Below are 23,675 nucleotides of genomic sequence, written 5' to 3'. Positions count from 1 at the left end.
GAACCGGAGAGAAATCCACACGACCACGGGGAGGACTATAAATCGAGTACTCTTTTGCTTTCACTCAATAATACTTGCGTATGACACAATCACCATAAATGTGGCTTATCTCCCCAATATCTGGGTAGCTAAGCAAGCTTGAGCCTGGTTAATTCGTGGATGGGTGGCTGGCTACCAGTGGATCGGCCGGTAATGTGATGTAGGCGCGGGGCTGTAAGGTGACCAGGAGACGGCAACATGGAGCACTGTCGGGGTTCTCTCGGGAGTACAACACATGCCAAACTAAACATCCCAAAGCAGGACCCTCCTAAGAGAGTCTTTGGACACGCATTCATGGAGCTTCCCTGGGTAAGTAACTGGCAGGGAAACTGCCGCCCGCTCATCGCCCGGCTACCTTTCCCGCTCGTCTCCGGTCACTCGTCGTCATCTCCGAGCCGTTCGCTATCTCTCCGAGAGATATAAAAGTACTAAAAACCTCAGCAATATAAATGGGTACACAACCAGTTTAGTCAATTGCTAGGTCACGTGTGGTGGGGTAAAGTGTGGTTACTCTTCGGGGGAGAGAAAATGAACACTGTGCGGCTTCATGTCGCATTCTCCCCCGGTGGGCTTTCTCTCCGACACGTTGTTCCTTGGCTTTAGTTATAAGCCATGCATTGCAGGGGCTGCTTTGAATCGTAATTGCTAATGGTACCATCACAAGCACAAAGCGATGGGAGACTCAATGAATGTGAGCAGTCATTTGTGATGACCTTAGCCTCCTGAGGGTCCTAATATGGGAGCCTACAGATGTGTATGAAAGGGTTCTGGAAGCCAAAGTGGGCTTTCTCCCCATTCAACAAAACAGCATATGTGGGTGGTCCTATTTCACCGTGCAAATGGAATGGCAATCAATTCGGTTTATGAATTCTGAGCTTGGAATCAGAGCTTCGATCAAAATCAAGATTTTTTTAAATGGCATTGGAGAACTGGCCTTGGGCCTTTCTCAAGGTTGACTCAGCCGTAAATGGGTACCGGTTGAGAGTGTAAAGATTGATGCTGTGCAATTTGTACTTTAATACTTAACTAGCCTTTTGCCCATCCAAGGACGGTTGTATATTGGAGTAAATGTGAAATATTCAATAGAAAAATTGTTCAGCTCATGATTATTAATAAAGGGGGGGGGGGGTTGCCCCATGTGGAGTGACATCACCCGCTAATAGTTATTTGGGAGGGTTGTTACATGTGAAGTGACGTCACCCGCTCATGATTATTAATGAGTGGGGTGCGGCACGTGGGGTACGCGACCTTCTTGTGCATTCGTGTAAATTTCCACGTGGGCATGAATATTAAGAAAGGGGGGCTCTTTTGCAGTGACGTCACGCACGGATGTAGCACTGTGCTGCGTAGATGTATTTTTTACCGTCACTTTCTGTAAACAAACGTCATATTTGAAGCGCCTTTGCGTAATAAATTATTTAATTCGGCTCGACCTTCCTCTGCGTTCGTGTAAATTCCACCCAATCATGAATATTAATGAGGGGGGGTGGGTTTCATGTGGAGTGATGTCACACGGGGAGGTGGGCTTCATGTGGAGTGAGGTCACGTGCGGGACACACACACATTCTTGGCTCATTATAGTAGTATTATTATTTAGTTACTTTTAGCGACTTGCTTAACTTTTCTCTATCTTGGTCTTACATGGAACTGCTTTTTTCTGTTTAGTTCGTTTTTTTTCCCCGTATCTCCAATTATCACGGTTGCCGACATACGGTGCGAAAACATTTCAACATGTGATTTTTTTTGTATTGTTTGTTGATGTAACTCGCTGATCCTGCCCTACTGGACATCTTTTAAAAAAAAACGCCTTCATAGCTCATCGGACTCCAGGATAAATAAAGTTACCGATTCTTTCAGGCATAAGCACGTGCTTTTAAACAGCACTTGTCCCAACAGTCGATTTGTGTGCATTGTATGTGTATAACGTATTTAAACATTTGTGTGCATGAATGTATAGAAATATTATTCATAATAAAGGTTTTTTGGGTTAGATCGCGTAAGTATAAATGTGTCATAACCCTCCACCACCCGACACAGCCAGTAAGGTTTGTCACGTAAACAACGCGCCAGTGAGTTACTGCTTCAGCCCACTGGTGTGTTGGAGAGTAAACACACAACATTTACAATTTGAATACGATGTTTCGCTGGTAATTACATCCAGCATAATCAGGCGATCATCGGCAAATTATATCAGTATGAGATAGGTTCATGCAAATGAAGCTCGTAATTTAATGTGGGCATTTTTTTTGGTTTATCAGCGATTCTGGCCACATTTGTGATTGGGCTACTTGGCAAACAAGCCAAACCCCTAAAATTATCTCACCTGAATCCTTATAGCATAAACTGACTGTAATTAACCCTCTAACTCAGCTGGTTCTGACGGCAATCCACAAAAAAAATTCAAACGGTTTCACTTAATATTCTTTGGTTTTTTGGTAAAGTCACGTAGGTAACATAAAATGAAAACAACTAAATTAAATCACGACGTTTCGGGGGCAACACAAGCTTCTGTCTTCAGGTGGAACAGTCACAGCAGAATAGCTGTATCAAGTGAACAGCTCTGGGACACACGGGATTATATACAGGTTAAGGGGGGGGGGAGGAGCCAGGAAGGGACATGGGTGGGGGGGAGGGCTAAGTTAAGCCGCCTTTTGTTATGCTGCAGGGGGTTCGGGGGAAGAGATGCACGTGTACATACAACCCACTGAAAGCAATGGAAATGGCTGTACAATTATAAGGCAGCTAAAGTTTGACTTGGTTTATAACATCTTTCCAATGGTTGCTCAATTTAAACCCATCCTCTCGGTTGAAGTTGTGTCTATGTTTGTATATCTGGATGGCTTAATGGACAAATCTTTGGTAATAACCGGGAGGTTTACAGAGCACTTTGGTATCGGAGAAAACAATGTCATGGGAACCCGCTGTGTTGAAACAATGATCAGCCACGGCCGAAGAATTCGTTCTGCCGTGTTTCAAATCTGATTTGTGCTCGCGAATTCGGTCAGAAATATGTTGTTTCGTCTCCCCGATATAGCAGTCACCGCAAGTACAACTCAATTTGTAAACACCGGGGTACTGTAAAGTCAGGAATGACATCCTTTATGGATGGGATCAGATCACGGATTTTGTGTACTATATTGAACCGGACCTGGATCTTGTGTTTGTTTAGAATTTTGGATTTTTTTTTGGTAACGCCTGCTATGTATGGTAACGTGATGATTTTGATCGGAGTATCAGGTGGTTGTTTCTGTATGGTGGGAGAAACAGCTTGGCGGATAGTACGGTCAGAGTATCCGTTCATCTTGAGGGCAAGATGTACATGTTTTAATTCACTGGCCAGGTGGTGTTGGTCAGAAATGCAATGAGCCCTATGGTATAATGTTTTGATGACAGAATTCTTTTGAGCCGGGTGGTGGTGGGAATCAGGTTTCAAGTAGGAGTCTGTGTGGGTGGACTTCCTGTAAACAGAATGTCCCAAAGAGCCATCAGTCCTCCTCTCAAACAGAACATCCAAGAATGGCAGCTTGCCATCTTTCTCCACTTCCATGGTGAATTTGATCGATGGGTGTCTGGAATTGATGTGGTCTAGGAAATGGTTCAATGCTGGGAGGCCATGTGGCCAAATGACAAAAGTGTCATCCACATATCTCTTCCATAGGGAAGGAGGAAGGGTGGATGTCTGGATGGCATCTGATTCAAATTTCTCCATGAAAACATTGGCTATCACTGGTGACAAGGGGGAACCTCTATGGGTACCCTCATTGTGTTTGTAGAAGGTACCATTCCAGGTTAAGTAAGTGTTGGTGAGGCAGTGCCTAACCAGCGCAGGTACATCAGGGTTCAGTCCATGTTGGACCAAATCTTCAATTATTGTTATGGTGTCAGGCACTGGGACCTATGTTACCTACGTGACTTTACCGAAAAACCAAAGAATATGAATCCTTGCAGTCACGAAAGCTTCAAATCTAGGTTTCACTTAACTTGATTCCATGGTCAAATCTTGTAATAATTTTTTTTGTCTACTTCCTGTTTTCCAATCAATTCCAAATTTTGCACACGTACTCAGACCCGGTGACAATGCATGCCTGTATCAAAATCGGCATCAATGAATCAATTAATTGGCTCTTTTAAAGCAATTAACATTTTGTATGGACGGCTTATTAATAAAGTATTTATTTGGATAGGTCAAAAACGCCGTGGTCCCTAAACTCTGGAATCGCTTCGCCCAAGAAGCAGGCGCCACGTGTCTCAGGCGCGCCTACTCCATGTCAACGAGCTACGGAACTAATACATTTATTCAAGTAAGCGTTGATGTGGGAGCAGGCGCCGCATCATTGACGTACTTCTCGACCGTGAGTTGAACGAAGTTGTTAATAAAACCGTTGTTTTAAAAAAAAAAAATTTTAAGGAGTTTATTTAATATATCTTCAAGCTCCCTTGCAAGCCCATGAAGATATCTTTGTAATGTCTCAATGCCATCAAACTCTACACATAAGGATTAGAGATGAGTGTATCTTTTATGTGAGGTGGTGATATAATAACCCAATAATAACCAGACTGATTCTCAATCTATGTATATCCTAAATCTCATTAAACTAGCTACAAAAAACAATTGCAACATTTAGAGGTGAACCACACCCTCAACTCAAAATCAATCCGGATGTTTAAGTCGAAATACATTATAGCCACATCTAAACATTTTAAAGAATGTTCGTTTGGCCAAATTTTATCCCACGAGTCAAACTCATGACTTTAATTATGCACCAAAACAAATTTTATGCAAGTTTTTGTTGCATGCAATAGTCATTGACAAACAGGCCGAGACCATCCATTCCACTTTGCTTGAGAACCGCTTATTAATCACATGGCTATGTTGGACAGAAACCCAGAATCTCAACGGTGCCAGGCCTGAGCTCTTGACCTCTGATGCAGCTGACCCGACTCGACATTTCTCAACTCTGAAATGTAATGTGAGGTTACTAAAGACCGAAAGAGGATTTCCCCAAAACTCTGGCTGCCGGCTTATGAGGCTGGTTGTAATCACCGACGAAACGTCTTACTCGAATTGTAAATGTACTCTCCAACACAACGGTGTGCTGAAGTAGTAATGAAATGGAATGTTTTCTTTATGTGAAAAACCTTAGTAATTGGCTGTGTCGGGTGATGGCAGGTTTAACGACATTTATATTTACGCGATTTAACCCAAAAAACACCTCTATTATGGATAATATTGGTCGCAAAAGCATATTACGTTTTAAACTGAGGTTACTTGAGGCAGAGTCATGGCGGCATCTGTACAAATGGGCTCTTACCATGTTATAAAAAACGCCTTACGAACGTTCGCTCCATCTCTTCCACAAATCCCATACACTCAAGAGGTGGTTAATAACCGAAACACCTTTAAATACCAATTAATTCTAGACCAAATTTGAGTACAGTAGACTTTCGATTATTAGCGCTAATAATGGGGAAGGCGACCGCGGATAATTCCAAATCGCGGATAATCCAAAAATATGCATTTTACGCAGATCTCTACGTGACAACACTTTCTTGCTCCCGCGCAGAAGACTCGCGCCCATTAAGTAGAACGCAGAGCCACGCCAATCAAAATCAATCAAACTCCGCCCACTGTTGTAAAGATATGCAACTACTGTACTGTAGAGGTGATCACGTAGATTTCGGATTAACCGGACCAGCATATTTGTTCCGTTTAAGCACGTGACTTGTCTTGAACATTTCTATGAATAGCAATGTATAACTGCTTTTTACATTATTAATTTGGGTCTAAGGGAAAAATCCACGGGTTATTAATTTATGTCAATATCTCAGGTGTACGGTTAACCCGCAAACCAGATTAAACCGCACACGGATAATCGAGAGTGAACTGTAATTCAAGTCATGACACTTATTAAGTTGAAGGAAGGGTTTCCCTAGGTGAACGCTCGTAATTACGCGTGAGGTGGTGGAGGGCAGGCAGGGCCGTATTATCCAATAGACCACAGTAGACATTGCGCGTAGGGCCTATGAAAAAAAAGGTGACCATATTTTTTTTGTTTGATAACAAAACATTTTTAACTAAGATATCTGCTTGAATAAATATATTTGTATAGCAAGGATCGGCACAGTGTATATACAAAGAGGTAGAGTCAGGGCAATCGTGTTTTAACACCGGAGATTAACTTTTAGAGATTTTTTTTGTCATTGCAAAATTAGCAAAAACATGTTCAAATAGTATTTTTCGCACAATCCCATTCTCAACTGGGAGTGCAAGGGAAGACAAAGCGGCGTCGTTGTCCTACGGGCGAAGTACGCGTGGAACAATCCAGTGACAGCGACGGTAGTCGTAACACGGGGCAGCAGCAGCAGTACCAGCTGTAGAAAGTTATCACTGGAGGCCTGCGAAACACAAGTGCCTAGGGTCTACGAGAACCTTAATCCGGCCCTGTGAGGGATTCGGCGTTTGTTTGTGGCACAAGTAGAAGCTGGGAGGGCCGAGGGGTTTACGTACGTCCTTTGACTGCGCGATCTCCATGATTTCGTCGAACGTCACAAACGTGTCATTGCCACGCACTGCATCCTTCTCCATGTATCCCAAGTGGATGTCGGTGGCAATCAATATTTTAAACGTGTCCTCTTCATTTCTACGAGGGAGGGGAGAGGGGTGGGTTGGGGGACATCGTGAGTGCATTGTGAAAAGAGTTGATGTGCCTTCTCGCCTAACTACGTTCTCAATCTTTGCTGTTTCGCTCTCTATCTGTTCCTTCTCCTTGCGCTTTCTCTTTCTCGTCCACCCCCCTTCACTGGAACAAACATCCCCCTCCGCATTAAGCGGTCACCTTCGCTCACTAAGCTTCCGCTCCTCACAACTCACACGCGTTGTTCCCTTGCTCACCCCACGACCCCTTAATCTCCCCCCTCATAACCACCACCGTCGCTGTTCCCTCTTAATATTCTCATTACACAGCTTTCACTCATTAACCCCATTCATTCATGCAATTCATTCGTCATTTACTGTCATAAATTTCACTTTCACCGAATTCACGTATCACAGATTTGCCCCCCATTGCTTCCTCTCATAAATTTCATTCACCTCATTTGCACCATTGCATTCATGTGTTGTTGTACCGCTGTTAATTCTTTGTAAAGCGCCTTGGATAAGGCACCTATATATAATGCGTTAAAATAGGAAGATAAGAGAAGGGAAACAGCAAACAACAAAATATAACATCGAACACGCTTCAATTAAATGCAGCTATTGTTATTTTTACTGTGTATATATACAATGGTGTGGAGCGGAATAAGCGAAGCGGTGAGCGCATTGCACTCCGAGACCGATGGGACCTAGAAAGCTTGCCCGCCCTAAAAATTATGTACAACATCTGGAGATGGAGCGCGAGATCAGTCCCGTGGTACGAGGAGCGAGGTCAGTCCCGTGGTATGAGGAGCGAGGTCAGTCTCGTGGTATGAGGAGCGAGGTCAGTCTCGTGGTACGAGGAGCGAGGTCAGTCTCGTGGTACGAGGAGCGAGGTCAGTCTCGTGGTATGAGGAGCGAGGACAGTCCCGTGGTACGTGAAGCGAGGTCAGTCTCGTGGTATGAGGAGCGAGGTCAGTCTCGTGGTATGAGGAGCGAGGACAGTCCCGTGGTACGTGAAGCGAGGTCAGTCTCGTGGTATGAGGAGCGAGGTCAGTCTCGTGGTACGAGGAGCGAGGTCAGTCTCGTGGTATGAGGAGCGAGGTCAGTCCCGTGGTATGAGGAGCGAGGTCAGTCCCGTGGTATGAGGAACGAGGTCAGTCTCGTGGTATGAGGAGCGAGGTCAGTCCCGTGGTACGTGAAGCGAGGTCAGTCTCGTGGTACGAGGAGCGAGGTCAGTCTCGTGGTACGAGGAGCGAGGTCAGTCTCGTGGTATGAGGAGCGAGGTCAGTCTCGTGGTATGAGGAGCGAGGTCAGTCTCGTGGTATGAGGAGCGAGGTCAGTCTCGTGGTATGAGCGAGCTGTGGAATTGCTGCACTATCGAGGGCCAGAGATCGTGGCAACGACTCGTGGGAGGCCTTGAGGCGGTGGAGAGAAATCGTGAGCGTCGACGGTAACGAGAGTAACTTACGCGTCGCCCATTGTAAAAGCCCGCTTCTTTAAATCTTCCACGAGGAAAATTGTGTTTACAATTCATTCACCGCCAGTCAATCGCAAGACGAGGAGCCTAAGGTTTAACACATACTGGGTGCACAAAGTACACGCTTCTCTTCACCGGTTTGTAAAACACCTTCGGGTAGTACGGTTTGGAGAGAGAGAGGGGGGGGGATAAAATAAAATGTTTAAATGTTTTAACGCTAATTGTACAAATCGTGAAACTTTGCTCTAATTTCCCGTTTGGCTTTGAGCGGTGGGGGCGGGGCGCAACACGTTTTACATTTCCCACGCGGTTTAGCAAAAAGCGCGGGAACGGACGGGGGGGAGCGCAACGAGCCAATCGGGCGCCGCGCTGCCACCTCCACGTGGTCGGCTTTGACCAATCACAGAGTGGGGTAGACCCCTCTATGCTAATCCGTTGTAGGGTATTTGCGAGAGGCGTCTCTGCGATTCAAGAGCGAAGCCCGCTACGGGAGCCGCAGAGCGGCGAGATCGCGTTTCGTGAAAGAAAAAAAATACAACAGTGGCCGTAATACAATAATACAAAAAAAAATTCACCCAACACATCCGTCGATAAATACTGCGGCCTTAAATGTATAAAATATGTTTATAATAAAGCAAAACGTTTTTTATGCGAAAATTGCCCTTATTCAAATGCACAACAATCATTCGCAACACAACACACCGATGAAGCAGATGATGCGGCCGATGAAGGAGCGGCGTCAAATCCCGAAACCCTCATTTCTTCCCAAGGCGGCTATCTGGTCGCGTAGAAGAGTAGACCAATGTACCCTCTAGTGGATGCCCCTTTCCACCAGCAGGGGCGCGAGTGAGCAATTGCAGGGCTGCGCCTTGTTGGCGCCCCCCAGAAGGCTCCGTTATACACAACGTGGTCCAGATGTCTTGTGACCCCCCCCCCCACAATTAATTGATTCTCACATTTGTTTTTGACTTTGTATATTAATTTCTGTTTTAAAACAATCTTACTTTAAAATAATATTTTCAAAAATGATAATTAAATAGGGGTGGGGGGGTCACAGGACATCTGGACCACACCCTCCCTGTAAGTTACACACGAGGTAGAACTGAACGCATGGACAGGTCATGGTGAACTTCCCCTCCTGAATGCTGAACCATCTGGAATTAATGAACAGTTCATTTCTCCAGAATAGAGGGGTGGGGTTACGTAAATATAAATGTGTTGTTAAACCCACCACCACCGGACACAGCCAATTAGTAAAGGTTTGTCACGTAAATAAAACATGCCAATTAGTTACTAGTTAAGCACACGGGCGTGTTGGAGAGTAATACCCACCACAACATTTACAATTCGAGACGTTTCGCAGGTAATTACAACCAGCCTCATCAGGCGAAAGCCATGAATGTTGTGGGTTTAATTTCCAACACACAAACGGTGTGCTGTACTAGTAACGAATTGGCACGTTCTGTATACGTGACAAACCTTACTAATCGGCTGTGTCGGGTGGTGGCGGGTTTAACGACGCATTTATATTTACACGATCTAACCCAAAAAAAACCTCGATGATGGTTAGTATTGGTTGCAAAAGCCTACATGTTAAACTTAAGTTGTTTCTCACCAGAGTTACCGGATAATTTTATTCTGAGAATTTCCCAAGCACAGACCCTGTTGCATAAAAAAATGGACATTAAAGACCTCGTTATATTACAGTTCTGGTTTTGAGACTTCAATCAAAATCTGTAAATAATGAAATATAGCGCGGGCTTGGAAAGCCACAAGTTTCGAACAAGACGCAACAACGTGTAAATATGAATTTCGATTTAAAGCTTTCGTGACTGCAGGGATTCATCTTCTTGCTTCTTTCGGTAAAGTCACGTTGAATGGAAATATAATCAAAATGAAACAAAATAAGACAATAAAATTCTCACCACGTTTCGGCCACAACACAAGTAGCCTTCCTCAGGTGAAGAAACAGAACTGTCGGGAAGACAGCGCTTTAGTGACTAAACACCTGAGGAAGGCTACTTGTGTTGTGGCCGAAACGTCGTGAGCATTGTATTTTATTATGTTTTATTATTTTATTTCCTTTCTACGTGACTTTACCGAAAGAACCAAGAAGAACGTGTAAATATCTCACAGCCGCGTTGTCCATGATGGAAATACCAGCAGGGTCTCCTAAAGAAGTGAATTTTGCTCCCCTTGTCTCCTACGACCATCAACATACATTTTAACAAAGCGTGACCGACTTGACAGCATCAGCGATAGCAGTGATAGACAACTGTGCACTGGCTTCGTCATATTTAGGAATCATCACCACGAATATTCACTATTCCTGCTGCTGGCAAGTAAGTCAGATGTCCTCAAGCTTATTTTGGCGAATAAAATGTGCATTACAGTATGGGGGCATAAATAGTTACTTCAGAAATGTGATTTGCTTAATTAACTTTCATGATCAATTTGAAGATCTTGGTACATCTCAAGTTTTTCTATCACAGATGGTTGCAACCGCAACAAACAATAAAATCACAAGATACACCTAAAATTAATTGTACACAAATCTAAACATCACATACATAAACAATAAAATCCTACAGAAAAAGCACCACCCGTCCATGCTGCGTACAAAAAGTGCAAAAAATTCCATTTCGATGTTTGATCCCAATAACAATTATAATACAATAAATTGTAAGTATAAATCTATAATCTTGGTTCTTTCGGTAAAGTCACGTGACTTGCAGTCACAAAAACTTTAAATCAAATTATAAATCTACTGTATAGTAAATAAAAATAAATCGGGCCAAACGAAGCCCCTCTAAAACTTACTAAAACAATGCTATATAAACAACGTAACAGTTTTCCCAACAAATGTGATTAAAAGTTTACAATAGCGACACACACAACACACATCACTAAACCTAGCATCCTTCGCTAGCTGCATAAGTCAATCCATAACAGCCGGATTAACAATAGCAGTAGCAACGCACTATAATCAAAATACATAATTTTTTTTGTACGACATGGGGTGGATTAATTGTATTATCCCTGCTAATTGTGTCCCAAATGAAAAATTAGAAACTTACTCCTAACTGCAGCAACACACTAATTACGTATCTATAGTTACCTGTGTCTGCACGACGGAGTGCTCAGTCTTAACTGAGTCTCATGATTGTTGAAAGGAAATATAAGAGACCAAAATTTACGTCCTATTGGGCGCTAATTTGCCTTTGGGGAAAACAAAAATCAAAGCAAGGCGTTGGGAATTGTGAAAGAAGCTGAGTGACAAAATAAACGTCATTTCCTTTCTTAATTTATCATTTTGGTCCAATTTCACGCTCATTATCAATCTGACAGCCCATTGGTTTCATCGCGCGGAATACATCTGAATAACAGAAATGTGTTTTTCTAGTCACTGTGTTGGTAATAGGAGTGTTTCTTTTTTTACCTACCATATTCAACCACGCTGGTCAGTATGGTTTGGTTAACTCGTCTTGAGGGGACCTAAGAAAGGTTTGTGACCTGCCCTGGTATTTTTTTCTTCTTCCAGGAAATCTTCATGTAGAGGTAGTTGCAGTCCTGAAGTCTTCCCAGGATATTAAAATTCCCAATTTTTGTCAGTTGCATAAAATTATGCCGCTCAAGACGGCACATTTACATGCAGTGCGCTCGACTCTTCCAGTGTTGCGATATTTTCCTCACGTAAAATGTTCGGGTTTTTGTTGTATCTCAGAGGTGGCAATCATATATATAGGCCCAAGACCAGTTGAGTTATCATTCACGTTCATGTTAGTCATGGCCAGGAATCAAACTCAGGTTGCTAGCTTAATAGCACTGTGCTAAACACATCCCACTTACCTCCATCAACTCAAACATATCGGCCATGATTACCTTTTATTGATTTTATCCTGGAAATTTGTAAAAGTGATTGTAATACCTACAATGACCAATACTTGTAACTGACAGGTTAACAGATTGAATAGTATAATACCGCTTTTTTGGGGTTAGATCGCATAAATATAAATGTGTCGTTAAATCCGCCACCACCCAACACAGCCAACTAGTAAGGGTTGTCACGTAAACAGAACGTGGCCAATTCGTTACTAGTACAGCACACCGGTGTGTTGGAGAGCAAAGCCACAACATTTACAATCTGAGTACGCCGTTTTGCCAGTAATTAACACTCGCATCATCAGCGTGACAGCCAGATTTGTAGAGAAATCCTCCTGTTTTCTAAATAGAGGGATAGATCGCCACTTGTGTTTACCGAAAGAAAATGCACAATGACGCGTATCTGAATGCAGAGTCACACCATCACCCCGCACAGAAATGTTCTCTCATCAAAACGCTCATACATCGGGCTAAGAAAGAATACCAGAGTACCCATAGAAGTCCACGTAGAAAGCTCTGCACATTATGTATGTTTATAAGCTGAACTTCTTTCACACCGCATGTAGGCAACCGTGCTAATTATGTTAGCGACAGACAGGAATTTAACTTAAGTTGTCGGTTTCATAGTACGTTGTGTAAGCCTCTGCACTAACACTCAACATCCTCAAAGCTCTGCTGCACACTGTGTTCAGAACTTTGCACAGATCTATTAAAGAACCCATTTCTGGAATGACCACCTCCCAGTGCAAGTCTACAACACCCAGGTAGTCTCCAATCCAGGTACTAACCAGGCTCAAAGCAACTTAGCTTCGGAGATCAGACATGATCGGGCACATTCAGGGTGATTTGGTCGTTTTGTAATATTACTGTACAGTACAGGTCTACTGATTAGCCTTCTAGGAAATTGAATAATATGTATAACATATAACGCACACAATTAAAAGACGGCATAGGCAAGTGGTACTTGTGGTGCTTGTGCAATAATAGTGTCATCGTCCGCAGAGGACCAAGCTTTTTTGCTCAGTTTTCATGTAATATCTTCAAAGCGACGATTTGAATTGTCCCCTCAGTAACAGGACCCTAATTGAGGCAGGCAAGGCCCATTGAGCTGAACAGCTGTCACGTCAAGAGCAACTTGCCCATGAATGCAGCAGCGGTGGAAAGTTGCCGCCGGCTTGTTTGAAGATTCGTTATATGCTGCTGAAGTTACACATGGATATACAAAATATAATACGACGCTCTTAATTTCTTAGGGGGGAAGGGGGGGGGGAATCAATACGCTCGTCACTAACACTGTCTTTAAAAATGTAAATGGTTTTTAATGGACGACGTTTTGTGCAATAGCCTTTTGATATTTCGATTTAAAGCTTTCGTGACTGCAATGATTCATCTTCTTTGGTTCTTTCGGTAAAGTCACGTAGAATGAGAATAAAATAATACATTGATAAAATAAAATAACACAATAATATTCTCACGACGTTTCGGCCACAACACAAGCGGCCTTCATCAGGTGAAGGGACGAGACTGTCTGGTAGGACACAAGGCCGCTTGTGTTGTGGCCGAAACGTCGTGAGAATATTATTGTGTTATTTTATTTTATAAATTTATTATTTTATTCTCATTCTACGTGACTTTACCGAAAGAACCAAAGAAGCCTTTTGATATTTATAAACAGTCTGATATTTTTAATGACCACGAGGACACACATTTTTTTTGTTTTTAAACTGGAAACAATAATTCACGGAAGAGGTAGAAGTTGAAAATTGCTTGAGGAAATTGCATGCGGCTCTCAGGATTTGTTTGAATACAAAACCGGGGTTCAGTTGAAGAGGAGCAAATTCTAAATGTGTTATGATTGACAAATTGCTATGGAAATTTGCCACTTATTGTATAGCGCCAAAAATGTTTACTGTTTTTTTTCCTGGACCGTAAAGGGCTTGTTCAATTTTCTGTAACTTCATACCTCATATCCTTAGTTCTTTTGGTAAAGTCACGTTGAAGGGAAACAATAAAATAATAAAATATATATAAAACAATAAAAATTATCACGACGTTTCGACCATAACTCAAACGGTCGTCTTCAGGTGTGTCGGTTTGCATAAATGTATTTATTTTAAAACGGTGTATTTATTTATAAAAAAAAACGTTAGCGCCACGCGCAGCGATTTGGCAGTTTATTTAGAAGGACTAGTCCATCTATGTTCTGAAAAGAGGAGGGGGGAGACGAATTTTTTTTTTATGTATGCTGTCTGAAAGCCATACATTAAAAAAAAATCGTCTCCCCCCTCCTCTTTTCAGAACATAGATGGACTAGTCCTAAATAAACTGTATGGCTTTCAGACAGCATACATAAAAAAAAAATTCGTCTCCCCCCTCCTCTTTTCAGAACATAGATGGACTAGTCCTTTTAAATAAACTGCAAAATCGCTGCGCGTGGCGCTCACGTTTTTTTTATAAATAAATAAATACACCGTTTAAAAATAAATAAATTTACGCAAACCGACACACCTGAAGACGACCGTTTGTGTTATGGTCGAAACGTCGTGAGAATGTTTATTGTTTTATATATATTTTATTGTTTCCCTTCAACGTGACTTTACCGAAAGAACTAAGGATATGAATTGTTGCAGTCACGAAAGCTTTAAATCAAAATTCATACCTCATTTTTGTATGTTTCTTCACCTGAGGACGGCTGCTTGTGTTGTGGCCGAAACGTCGTGAGAATTTTATTTTATTATGTTTTATTTTTATTATTTCCCTTCCACGTGACTTTACCGAAAGAACCAAGAAGATTCATACCTCATAGCTATGCTGCACGCAGTTCAGGTTGTGGGTTTTTTTAAACAGTGTGCCGTTGTGCCTTGCCTTCGTACAGCAGTGGATAGATCATGGCCATTGTGTTTTACCTAAGCATTACATTAAACGTGTTCAGAAATGGATGTTCATGAACAAAATACTCACATTTAACATGAGAGCATATTTATTCGCTTTGATAAAAATCAAACCTCAGGCTACGTGTATGTCGCATGTGGCAGATTTGCTATGTCAGCCTCAAGGAGCGTCATGGCAGTGTGAACAATCATTATTACTGCTTTCTAAAACAGAAATATCAAAAAATAGAAAGTTTAAGATTCACTAAAAACAACATCACAAATATGCCACTCTTGGCAGTTATTAGTGCTATTTTTTTAAAAAAAATGGCTGCCACAGTCATCACAGGACAATCTGCATGGCTCTAGGTGCCAAAAACATATTTATTGGTACCTCCGCTAGCTGTGACCAAATTTCATGCTTTTATCATCAAATACCCAGAACCCAACCACAATTTGTCACATATCTGCCGTATGATTTGATGGATGTGAGTGCGGATAAAATGGCAGCCAGTTAAAAATAATGGCTTTAGAGCGAGCGGCTGGGTGATTCATCCTGTTCCACTTTCTCCCCCTCGAGCCGGGTCAGAAAACAAAGGCTACGTCAGGGAAAAAGGGGCCTTTCAGTGGGCCAGTGGGTTATTTCATTTCGGGGTGTGCGTCGTCCATAATCCGGGGAGACGGCTCAACGGTAGAGCGAGTGGTTCACAATCAGAGGGTAATCCTGGTTCTATGTACGCACGTATGTATGTTGAACTTCTTTCACACCGTATGTAGCTAATCGGAGCTGCGGGGGAAGGACAACAAACTAAACAGAAAAAAGCAGTTCTAAAGAAATGAGTTTTCAACCTAGGTGATTTTAAAAGTGCAAAGCTCCAGTGGCTTCGTAATATCGGAAGGAAGCGCATCTGAAAACGCGCGATGTGGTGACCGTCTTTGTTCGATGTATCTATGGGACCTTTTTTCAAGTATCAAAATTATGAACAATAAGAATAGGTTCCACCCTTTCTGGCAATAAAACAGGTGTTTAAATGTTCAAACGCCAAAGAGATACCTTTTGCAAGGCATCACGTCTGCAGTAACCACACGTATTTGTGGGAAAAGCTGCTGCTGCTGCGAGGATGACTGGAGTTCGCGCGATGGTTTATGGACTTTGACGAGATCAGCAAGGTATTGTGGTTCCTTTGTGTGGTTCATTTGTGGCAAGCACTTTGTGTGTAATGAGTGCGACCTAAAAATGTATTCGTTCATTGGTTGGAGGTTGAATCAGCCCATCATCCCTCCATGTAGGGTTATCGCGGCCAATATATTTTTGGGTTAGATGGCCTAAATTTAAATGTGTCGTTAACCCGCCACCACCCATCTGTGAGTGGGGGTAGCGGTGGCGCTTCCCCTGGGTCGACTCAGCCTAAAATGAGTGTACCTGGTGCGGTGTGTAAACATCACCATGAAGGAAGGCAAAGGCGGCCGGGCGTGACGTTGGCCACTCACCCCTTCGTGTGCGTCGGCCTTCATTGGTACGATACATGCTGACAGCGGCACTTGCCCCAACAATATGTGATCTTTGTCTTTTTGCTGAGAGAACTGAATTTTCTGAGTGAACTTCCGTGGTGCTTAAGAGGAGACAACTTCAAAAATCCATCGAAGAGTCGGGAAGTCCCTTGCCATCCATCCTGTGAGCACGCGGAAGTCGTGCCGCGTGCCAATTAGTAAGGTTTGTCACGTAAATAAAACGTACAAATTAGCACACCGGCAGTCTTGGAGAGTAAACCCTCAAAGGGGGGTTTAATGTAGTCGTGTAATAAATTGGAATTTATATGACTACCTTAACCCCCCTCTGATCTTCACATCTGATGACATCACCTTCTTCACAATTAATGTAAAATCACCTGATGAAGCTGGTTGTAATCACCAGCAAAACGTCGTACAAAAATTTGTAAATATTGTGGGTTCACGTGACAAACCTTGCTAATCGGCTACGTCGGGTGGTGGCGGGTTTAACGACACATTTATATTTACGCGATCTAAACAAACAAAAAAAACCTTTATTATGAGGTCGCCTAAATCACCCCCTCTACGCCCCCCCCCAGCCCCCGCAATCTGTCCGCCTAGCAATATCGAGGGGTATGCCACAGTCAGCTGATCGGCAGGTTAGTCACGTGTGCTGGGGTAAAGCGTGGGTACTCCTACCTCTTCTAAGACGTCTGAGCTGCCCTGACAAAGTCGGGAGGGGGGGGGGGATATTCACGAGAGAGAGAGAGAGGCTCTCCAGAGCAGAGGACTCCCTTCCGTCAGCAGCGGCGTCAGCGGGGCAATTGCAGGGGGCTGCTGCGCCTTTGCCTTTTATTATTTGTGACCGAGAAAGGGGAAAACCGCGAGAACACTTCCACCGAGGTAGGTCACCCGGGGCTCCGATCTAATACCTCAGACTGGCTGTCTGCAGTGCCCCGATGCAAGCTCCAATTCCCCGTACAATACAAAAGGCCGAGCAACCCAAAATTCCTCATTTGATTGCGAGAGGCGCACGAACAGCAGGAAAAAAAAAACACATTTCGTATTTTTATTACATGGCTTCACGTCTTATTCGCGTTTGAAGGATATTTCATTTCAGTACCTTACACATTTACTGCACCTCTTTGAAATGAAATAAAAAATAACGATAACTGGTTTTGTGTTGCTCTCTTGCTCGAGAAAGATTAAAGTTATGAAGTTGAAAGGATTGCAAGCATTTGAAATGGTAATTTTACTTGTTTACTAGACTGATTTAGCATGATTATTTTTTCAAATGAAGTTTCTCGATACCCAATTGGCATATGAGGTGCATCTGGCGGTTGCACTATGGAAATCCATTTTTACTTTTGACTGAAAACTAGGGACTACATGCCGTTTGCTTGCTGGCGGTGTTGCATAATACCAACGTCACTACCGGCACGTGGTACGGTGTTTCCATTTCTCCTGTAATGCAGTTGTTTGTTTTTACTCTCTGTTATTCTTTATTTCCGTACAATTTTATTTTGGTAGTCCAGGTCACTCCTGCAAATGAGACTCCTCTATCCTGGTCTCCTGAGTTCTTCGCACCTGGCTACACAAAATGAACTTGCCTTAACTCGACTTAGTTCTTGTACTATGCACAGGGTTGGCACCCTTCATTAATCTAAAAACTCCAAACATTCACCCCTGTGCTATGAAGAGGGAGAAGTTGCTCAGCATTTCAGCTTTTTAATATTTTCACTTTAAGCTCACGGCGTCATTGACGCACGTGTCAAATTGTGTTAATTGCCAGTGGTGCACAAGGAACTCCGGGCTACCTCGCAGCAGTGGCTTTTGGCCCGCCATCGAACACAGTCGGGCATCACGCGCTTTCAGATGCGCTTCTGCGGCCGTCTGGAACACTCTTCCTTCCGATATCAGGAAGTGACTGGAGTTGTGCACTCTTAAATCCAGATTGAAAACTCATTTTTTTTTAGAACTGCTTTTGGTGTTCGTTTCTTGTGATTTCCCCACACCTCCGATTAGCACGGTTGGCTACGTACGGTGCAAAAGAAGTTCAACATACATACTCACATAGAGACCCATAGACTCACACAGAGACTCATAGACTCACACAGAGACTCATAGACTCACACAGAGACCCATAGACTCACACAGAGACCTATAGACTCACACAGAGACCCATAGACTCACACAGAGACCCATAGACTCACAGAGACCCATAGAGCCACACAGAGACCCATAGACTCACACAGAGATCCATAGACTCACACAGAGACCCACAGACTCACACAGAGATCCATAGACTCACACAGAGACCCATAGACTCACACAGAGACCCACATACTCACACAGAGATCCATAGACTCACACAGAGATCCATAGACTCACACAGAGACCCACAGACTCACACAGAGATCCATAGACTCACACAGAGATCCATAGACTCACACAGAGATCCATAGACTCACACAGAGACCCACAGACTCACACAGAGATCCATAGACTCACACAGAGATCCATAGACTCACACAGAGACCCACAGACTCACACAGAGACTCATAGACTCACACAGAGACCCATAGACTCACACAGAGACCCATAGACTCACACAGAGATCCATAGACTCACACAGAGACCCACAGACTCACACAGAGATCCATGGACTCACACAGAGACCCATAGACTCACACAGAGACCCACATACTCACACAGAGATCCATAGACTCACACAGAGATCCATAGACTCACACAGAGACCCACAGACTCACACAGAGACTCATAGACTCACACAGAGACCCATAGACTCACACAGAGACCCATAGACTCACACAGAGATCCATAGACTCACACAGAGACCCACAGACTCACACAGAGATCCATGGACTCACACAGAGACCCATAGACTCACACAGAGACCCACATACTCCCACAGAGATCCATAGACTCACACAGAGATCCATAGACTCACACAGAGACCCACAGACTCACACAGAGATCCATAGACTCACACAGAGATCCATAGACTCACACAGAGATCCATAGACTCACACAGAGACCCACAGACTCACACAGAGATCCATAGACTCACACAGAGATCCATAGACTCACACAGAGACCCACAGACTCACACAGAGATCCATAGACTCACACAGAGTCCCATAGACTCACACAGAGACCCACATACTCACACAGAGATCCATAGACTCACACAGAGATCCATAGACTCACACAGAGACCCACAGACTCACACAGAGATCCATAGACTCACACAGAGACCCATAGACTCACACAGAGACCCACATACTCACACAGAGATCCATAGACTCACACAGAGACCCATAGACTCACACAGAGACCCATATTTTGTTGCCCTTCCCCCACACCTCATATTAGCGCGGTTGGCTACATCCGATTCGAATAAAGTTCAACATACATCTGTACAATTTTTGTTTGCGCACCACCGTCAACGCAGCTGGCTGTGGTGGCATTAAACGATATTCTCAAGCAAGGCGAATTAGTGATCTCAGTTTGATAACTACACAAACATTACATTATCTGACTGGTTGTAAAGGTCCAATGACACGAGAGATATTAACATTTACACGCAGTATTTAAAAAAAGCACGGGTGACGCATGCATGTGCTCTGATGATTGTGGAAATGTAGCTTATACAGAACGAGGTAATGAACCATAAAAGTTAATGGCCCAAGTGCAGCCACAGCGTGGAGTAAATAGGCTTATCCTCTGTGCAAGGAGAATGGGATCCTTCGCAAGACAGGCTATAAATCTGTTATACATATGCACATCCCTATGAGATGAAGGCCTCCCCACGACATGCGGATACAGAGAGGTTACTCAACCATACTTCACCGCGTTGGTCATACTTCGCCAAGCGTGTTGGTTGAGAATTCAGCGAGCATAGACGTGGCGAACATATTATTTATGTACCGTGCGCGTTGGAGGCCAGGATTTGTAGAGCTGCAGCTTGTGAGAATTCAGTCACAACTGATTGGATCATCAACTTTCTGGGGGAACATAGAAAGTACAGTACAATGGACGTGTGTTTTTTTCTTTCCGTGCGCTGTTCTCGGCTACCTACCCCGTAGAGCCGCAGCCGCCTGTAACTGGTCGCCCATCCAGCACTGTCCAGGCTCACCGCCTGCTTAGCCACCGTGGGGTGCCACGGTGGTTGAGATGTCAACTACCTCGCCTGGTATACAGGAGGTCGTGGATTCGATCCCGACCCTGACGCCTGCTGCTGTATATTTGGAGTTTGCGGTGTCTGTCTCCCCGTGGTCGCGTGGATTTTCCTCCGGGTACTCCAGCTGATCACAGTTCACGTTGCCAGCTGATCACAGTTCACGCTGCCAGCTGATCACAGATCACGTTGCCAGCTGATCATAGTTCATGCTGCCAGCTGATCACAGTTCATGCTGCCAGCTGATCACAGTTCACGTTGCCAGCTGATCACAGTTCATGCTGCTAGCTGATCACAGATCACGTTGCCAGCTGATCACAGTTCATGCTACTAGCTGCTGCTGAAACCAAATCTGGACCAGTCCTGTCTGTGTACCCCCCCCCCCCCAATATGCTGATAGAAGACGTAATCTACAAGGCACATTTTGTATATTTAAAAGTGGATAAATTGAATGCTAGCCTGCTAATTTAATTAACGCCTGCTAAATATACGCGTTCAGGCGAGGCGCGGTGGCGCAGCGGTTTGGCGCACTGCTGCACCGTGAACCCGGCGCGGCGTTGTGACCTCAACCCCAGGGTCACGGCTAAACATCGGTTGGTGAGTGATGTCTGAACCGGCCCTGGGATCTCCCCCCTCGCTCCCCCCCCCCCCCCCCCCCAATTTCACCAACCCGCGCTGGCCAGCGTGCTGAAGGATGGTCAAACAAACCCCCGTGACATGACTTCATCCTGGAATTGAATTGACAAGAGGCTCTGATTAATTTACTGTATGTGCGCGCGCTGGTGTGTGCTTAGTGATGCGGCAGTGGAGGGAGAGCGGAGCCACTTCCCCTAGGTCGACTCAATCTAGAGTGAGTGTACCCGGCGCGCTGTGTAAACGTTGCCACTAAGTGAGACAAAGGCGGCCGGGCGTGGTGACGTTGGCCACCCACCCCCTCCGAGTGCCGGTGTCGTCAAGCCTTCATTGGTGGGGTACAGGCTGACGGCGGCACTTTGCCCCCAACGATCTGTTAAGGCTATCCGGGGGATCTTTGTCTTTGTGCTGAGAGAACTGAATTTTCTGAGTGAACCTCTTCCGTGGTGCTAACGAGGAGACAACTTAAAACAATGCATCGAGGGGGTCGGGAAGTCCCTTGCCATCCATGCTGTGAGCACGCGGCAGTCCTGCTGATGGGATGCATCGGGGATATGGTAACCTCTGTGGACGTAATCCATCAACCCGCCTTGCCTCCACCAGGCCTGCATCGATAGCCAATTAATTGTAACGATAATAAGATAATTCGCTCGCACTCGGTGTACATTATCACACTTCGATGTGTGTTTATAAAGAGGAGCTGGTGCAATGGAGATGGAGCGATGAATTCGGTTAGTGCAGCAGATGGAGTATTACAATGCAGCTTTTGGGGGGCACAGTCATCCAGCAGTGGATTGACCACGGCTGTAACTTCCCTCTAGATATCATAAATTGTCAGTAGTCAATTCAAGAATTGGTATTTTTTTCGTAAGGCCGCGTTAAATGTAGCAGCCTCCAGTTGCGGTGGAGGATTACGTTAACCCATCACAGATACCACATTATCGCCCATGATCGATCCACTGCTGGTTGATGGCCAGCAGTGGATGGGTGTCGCAATTCATCTGGCACCTACGCACGAGCCGATCTCAACGCTCCATCTCCACGGCGGACGTAATTTGCGCGGGCGAATATGCCACCTTTTCATGCGGCGTACATTCCCACACGCGTGCTTGCAAGCCGGGGAATCGATATCTCATTACATCGCTAAGAGGCTCCCCCGAAATTACCGGGCTCGCTCGCTCCACTGCTGTTAGAAGGTCCTCCGCTAGAGGGAGATCTATGCAGAGAGAACCCCCACCCCCTCCTCCAAGAGGGCACGTTGGCCTTCTCTTCCACACCGGCCAGGCGCCTTGGACGAGGTGTGAGTACCCACACTTTACCCCCACCACACTTGACCTGCCGGTCGACCCTCTTGTGTTGCAGTCGCGTACGCCCCTGGGTTGTAGACAGCGGGAGGGTGGTGACGGAGGGTGGGGAGGCCGATTCAAGAAACTTGCACCGCTGTTGCTACTGCCGCGCCAGGAGATCGAACTGGACCGGCGATCTGCGGAGGCTGCAAGTCGAGTGCGCTCCAGGGCAGCGTCCCTTCCCCCTGTGAACACCTATCGCCAAGACCGGCGGTTCTTAACCTTCACTGCAGCCTCTGCACCCCTCTGGTTCTCCATCGTAAAAAAAAAAAATGTTTTTACGGCGTTAATAAATACGTAGGGTTTGATAAAAGCAAAGTAAGTCGTTCTTATTTGTGTTTCGATTAATGACCTTCTAAAACAAAACATTTGGCAATGTCTCGCACTCCCAGGGGGTACGGGCACTCCAGGTGAAGAACCACTGATCAAGAGTGTACATACGATCTTCTAAATATGACTTTAGTCACGCAAACTTATTTTTTTTTATTATTGACAACATCGCTCCACACACTCTGCCCTTATAACAACAACAACAACCACTGCCGTGTACCACTAAGTGGCAGTGACGGTACCACGGTGCTCGTGCCAGGCTAGGTGCACCTTTTAGGCCACGTGAAAGTGTCCAAGGCTCAGCTGGTAAGGTCGGTCACGGAAAACACCACAGGTACCGTGGGTTGAGTGACTCAAATGACTGGCAGATGTACCAAATCACAGAAAATATCGACCACTATTCACCACTAAGTGGCGGTGACATCACCACGGCGCTTGTGTCAGGCGAGGTGCACTTTAAGGCCACGTGAAGTGTCGAATGCCCGCTGGCAGGAGGTCACGGGACAGACCCAGGTGCCATGGGTTGACAAACTGAGATGTCTGGCCAATGCACCAACTGTGCCCCCTACTATGCCAACTTGCCGTGTTTTAGCCGCTCGTGAGCGTCGCTCCAAATCACAGGCGCGCGCACACACACACACAATTGTCCATCGAATTTGGAGAATTTTTTGTAAAAAGATTGGACATATGTACAATTGATATATAGAACCAATATGGCCATTGGAATACAATTCTGTACTCCTCAATAATGGGCCATATGATAGGCATGCAA

At 44.7% G+C, this 23,675-nt stretch overlaps 1 protein-coding gene across 1 annotated transcript in view; it reads right to left on the bottom strand.

Annotated features, from left to right (window-relative positions):
* The window catches only part of MRE11 (MRE11 double strand break repair nuclease), a 92,816-nt gene extending 84,353 nt beyond the window's left edge, over nucleotides 1-8,463 (bottom strand). Inside the window, exons 1-2 of the mRNA XM_032977795.2 lie at nucleotides 8,142-8,463; nucleotides 6,548-6,680 (exon numbers count right to left, since the gene is read on the bottom strand). Coding sequence (XP_032833686.1) covers nucleotides 6,548-6,680; nucleotides 8,142-8,152 — 144 coding nt within the window. The 5' untranslated portion in view covers nucleotides 8,153-8,463. The remainder of the gene's footprint in view (nucleotides 1-6,547; nucleotides 6,681-8,141) is intronic.
* Between the last annotated feature and the right edge of the window lie 15,212 nt (nucleotides 8,464-23,675).

This window comes from Petromyzon marinus, chromosome 64, assembly GCF_048934315.1.
Source record: "Petromyzon marinus isolate PM22_M1 ecotype Great Lakes invasive population chromosome 64, UKy_Petmar_22M1.pri1.0, whole genome shotgun sequence".
Lineage (NCBI taxonomy): Eukaryota > Metazoa > Chordata > Hyperoartia > Petromyzontiformes > Petromyzontidae > Petromyzon > Petromyzon marinus.
This window is presented reverse-complemented; position numbering and strand designations above follow the sequence as displayed.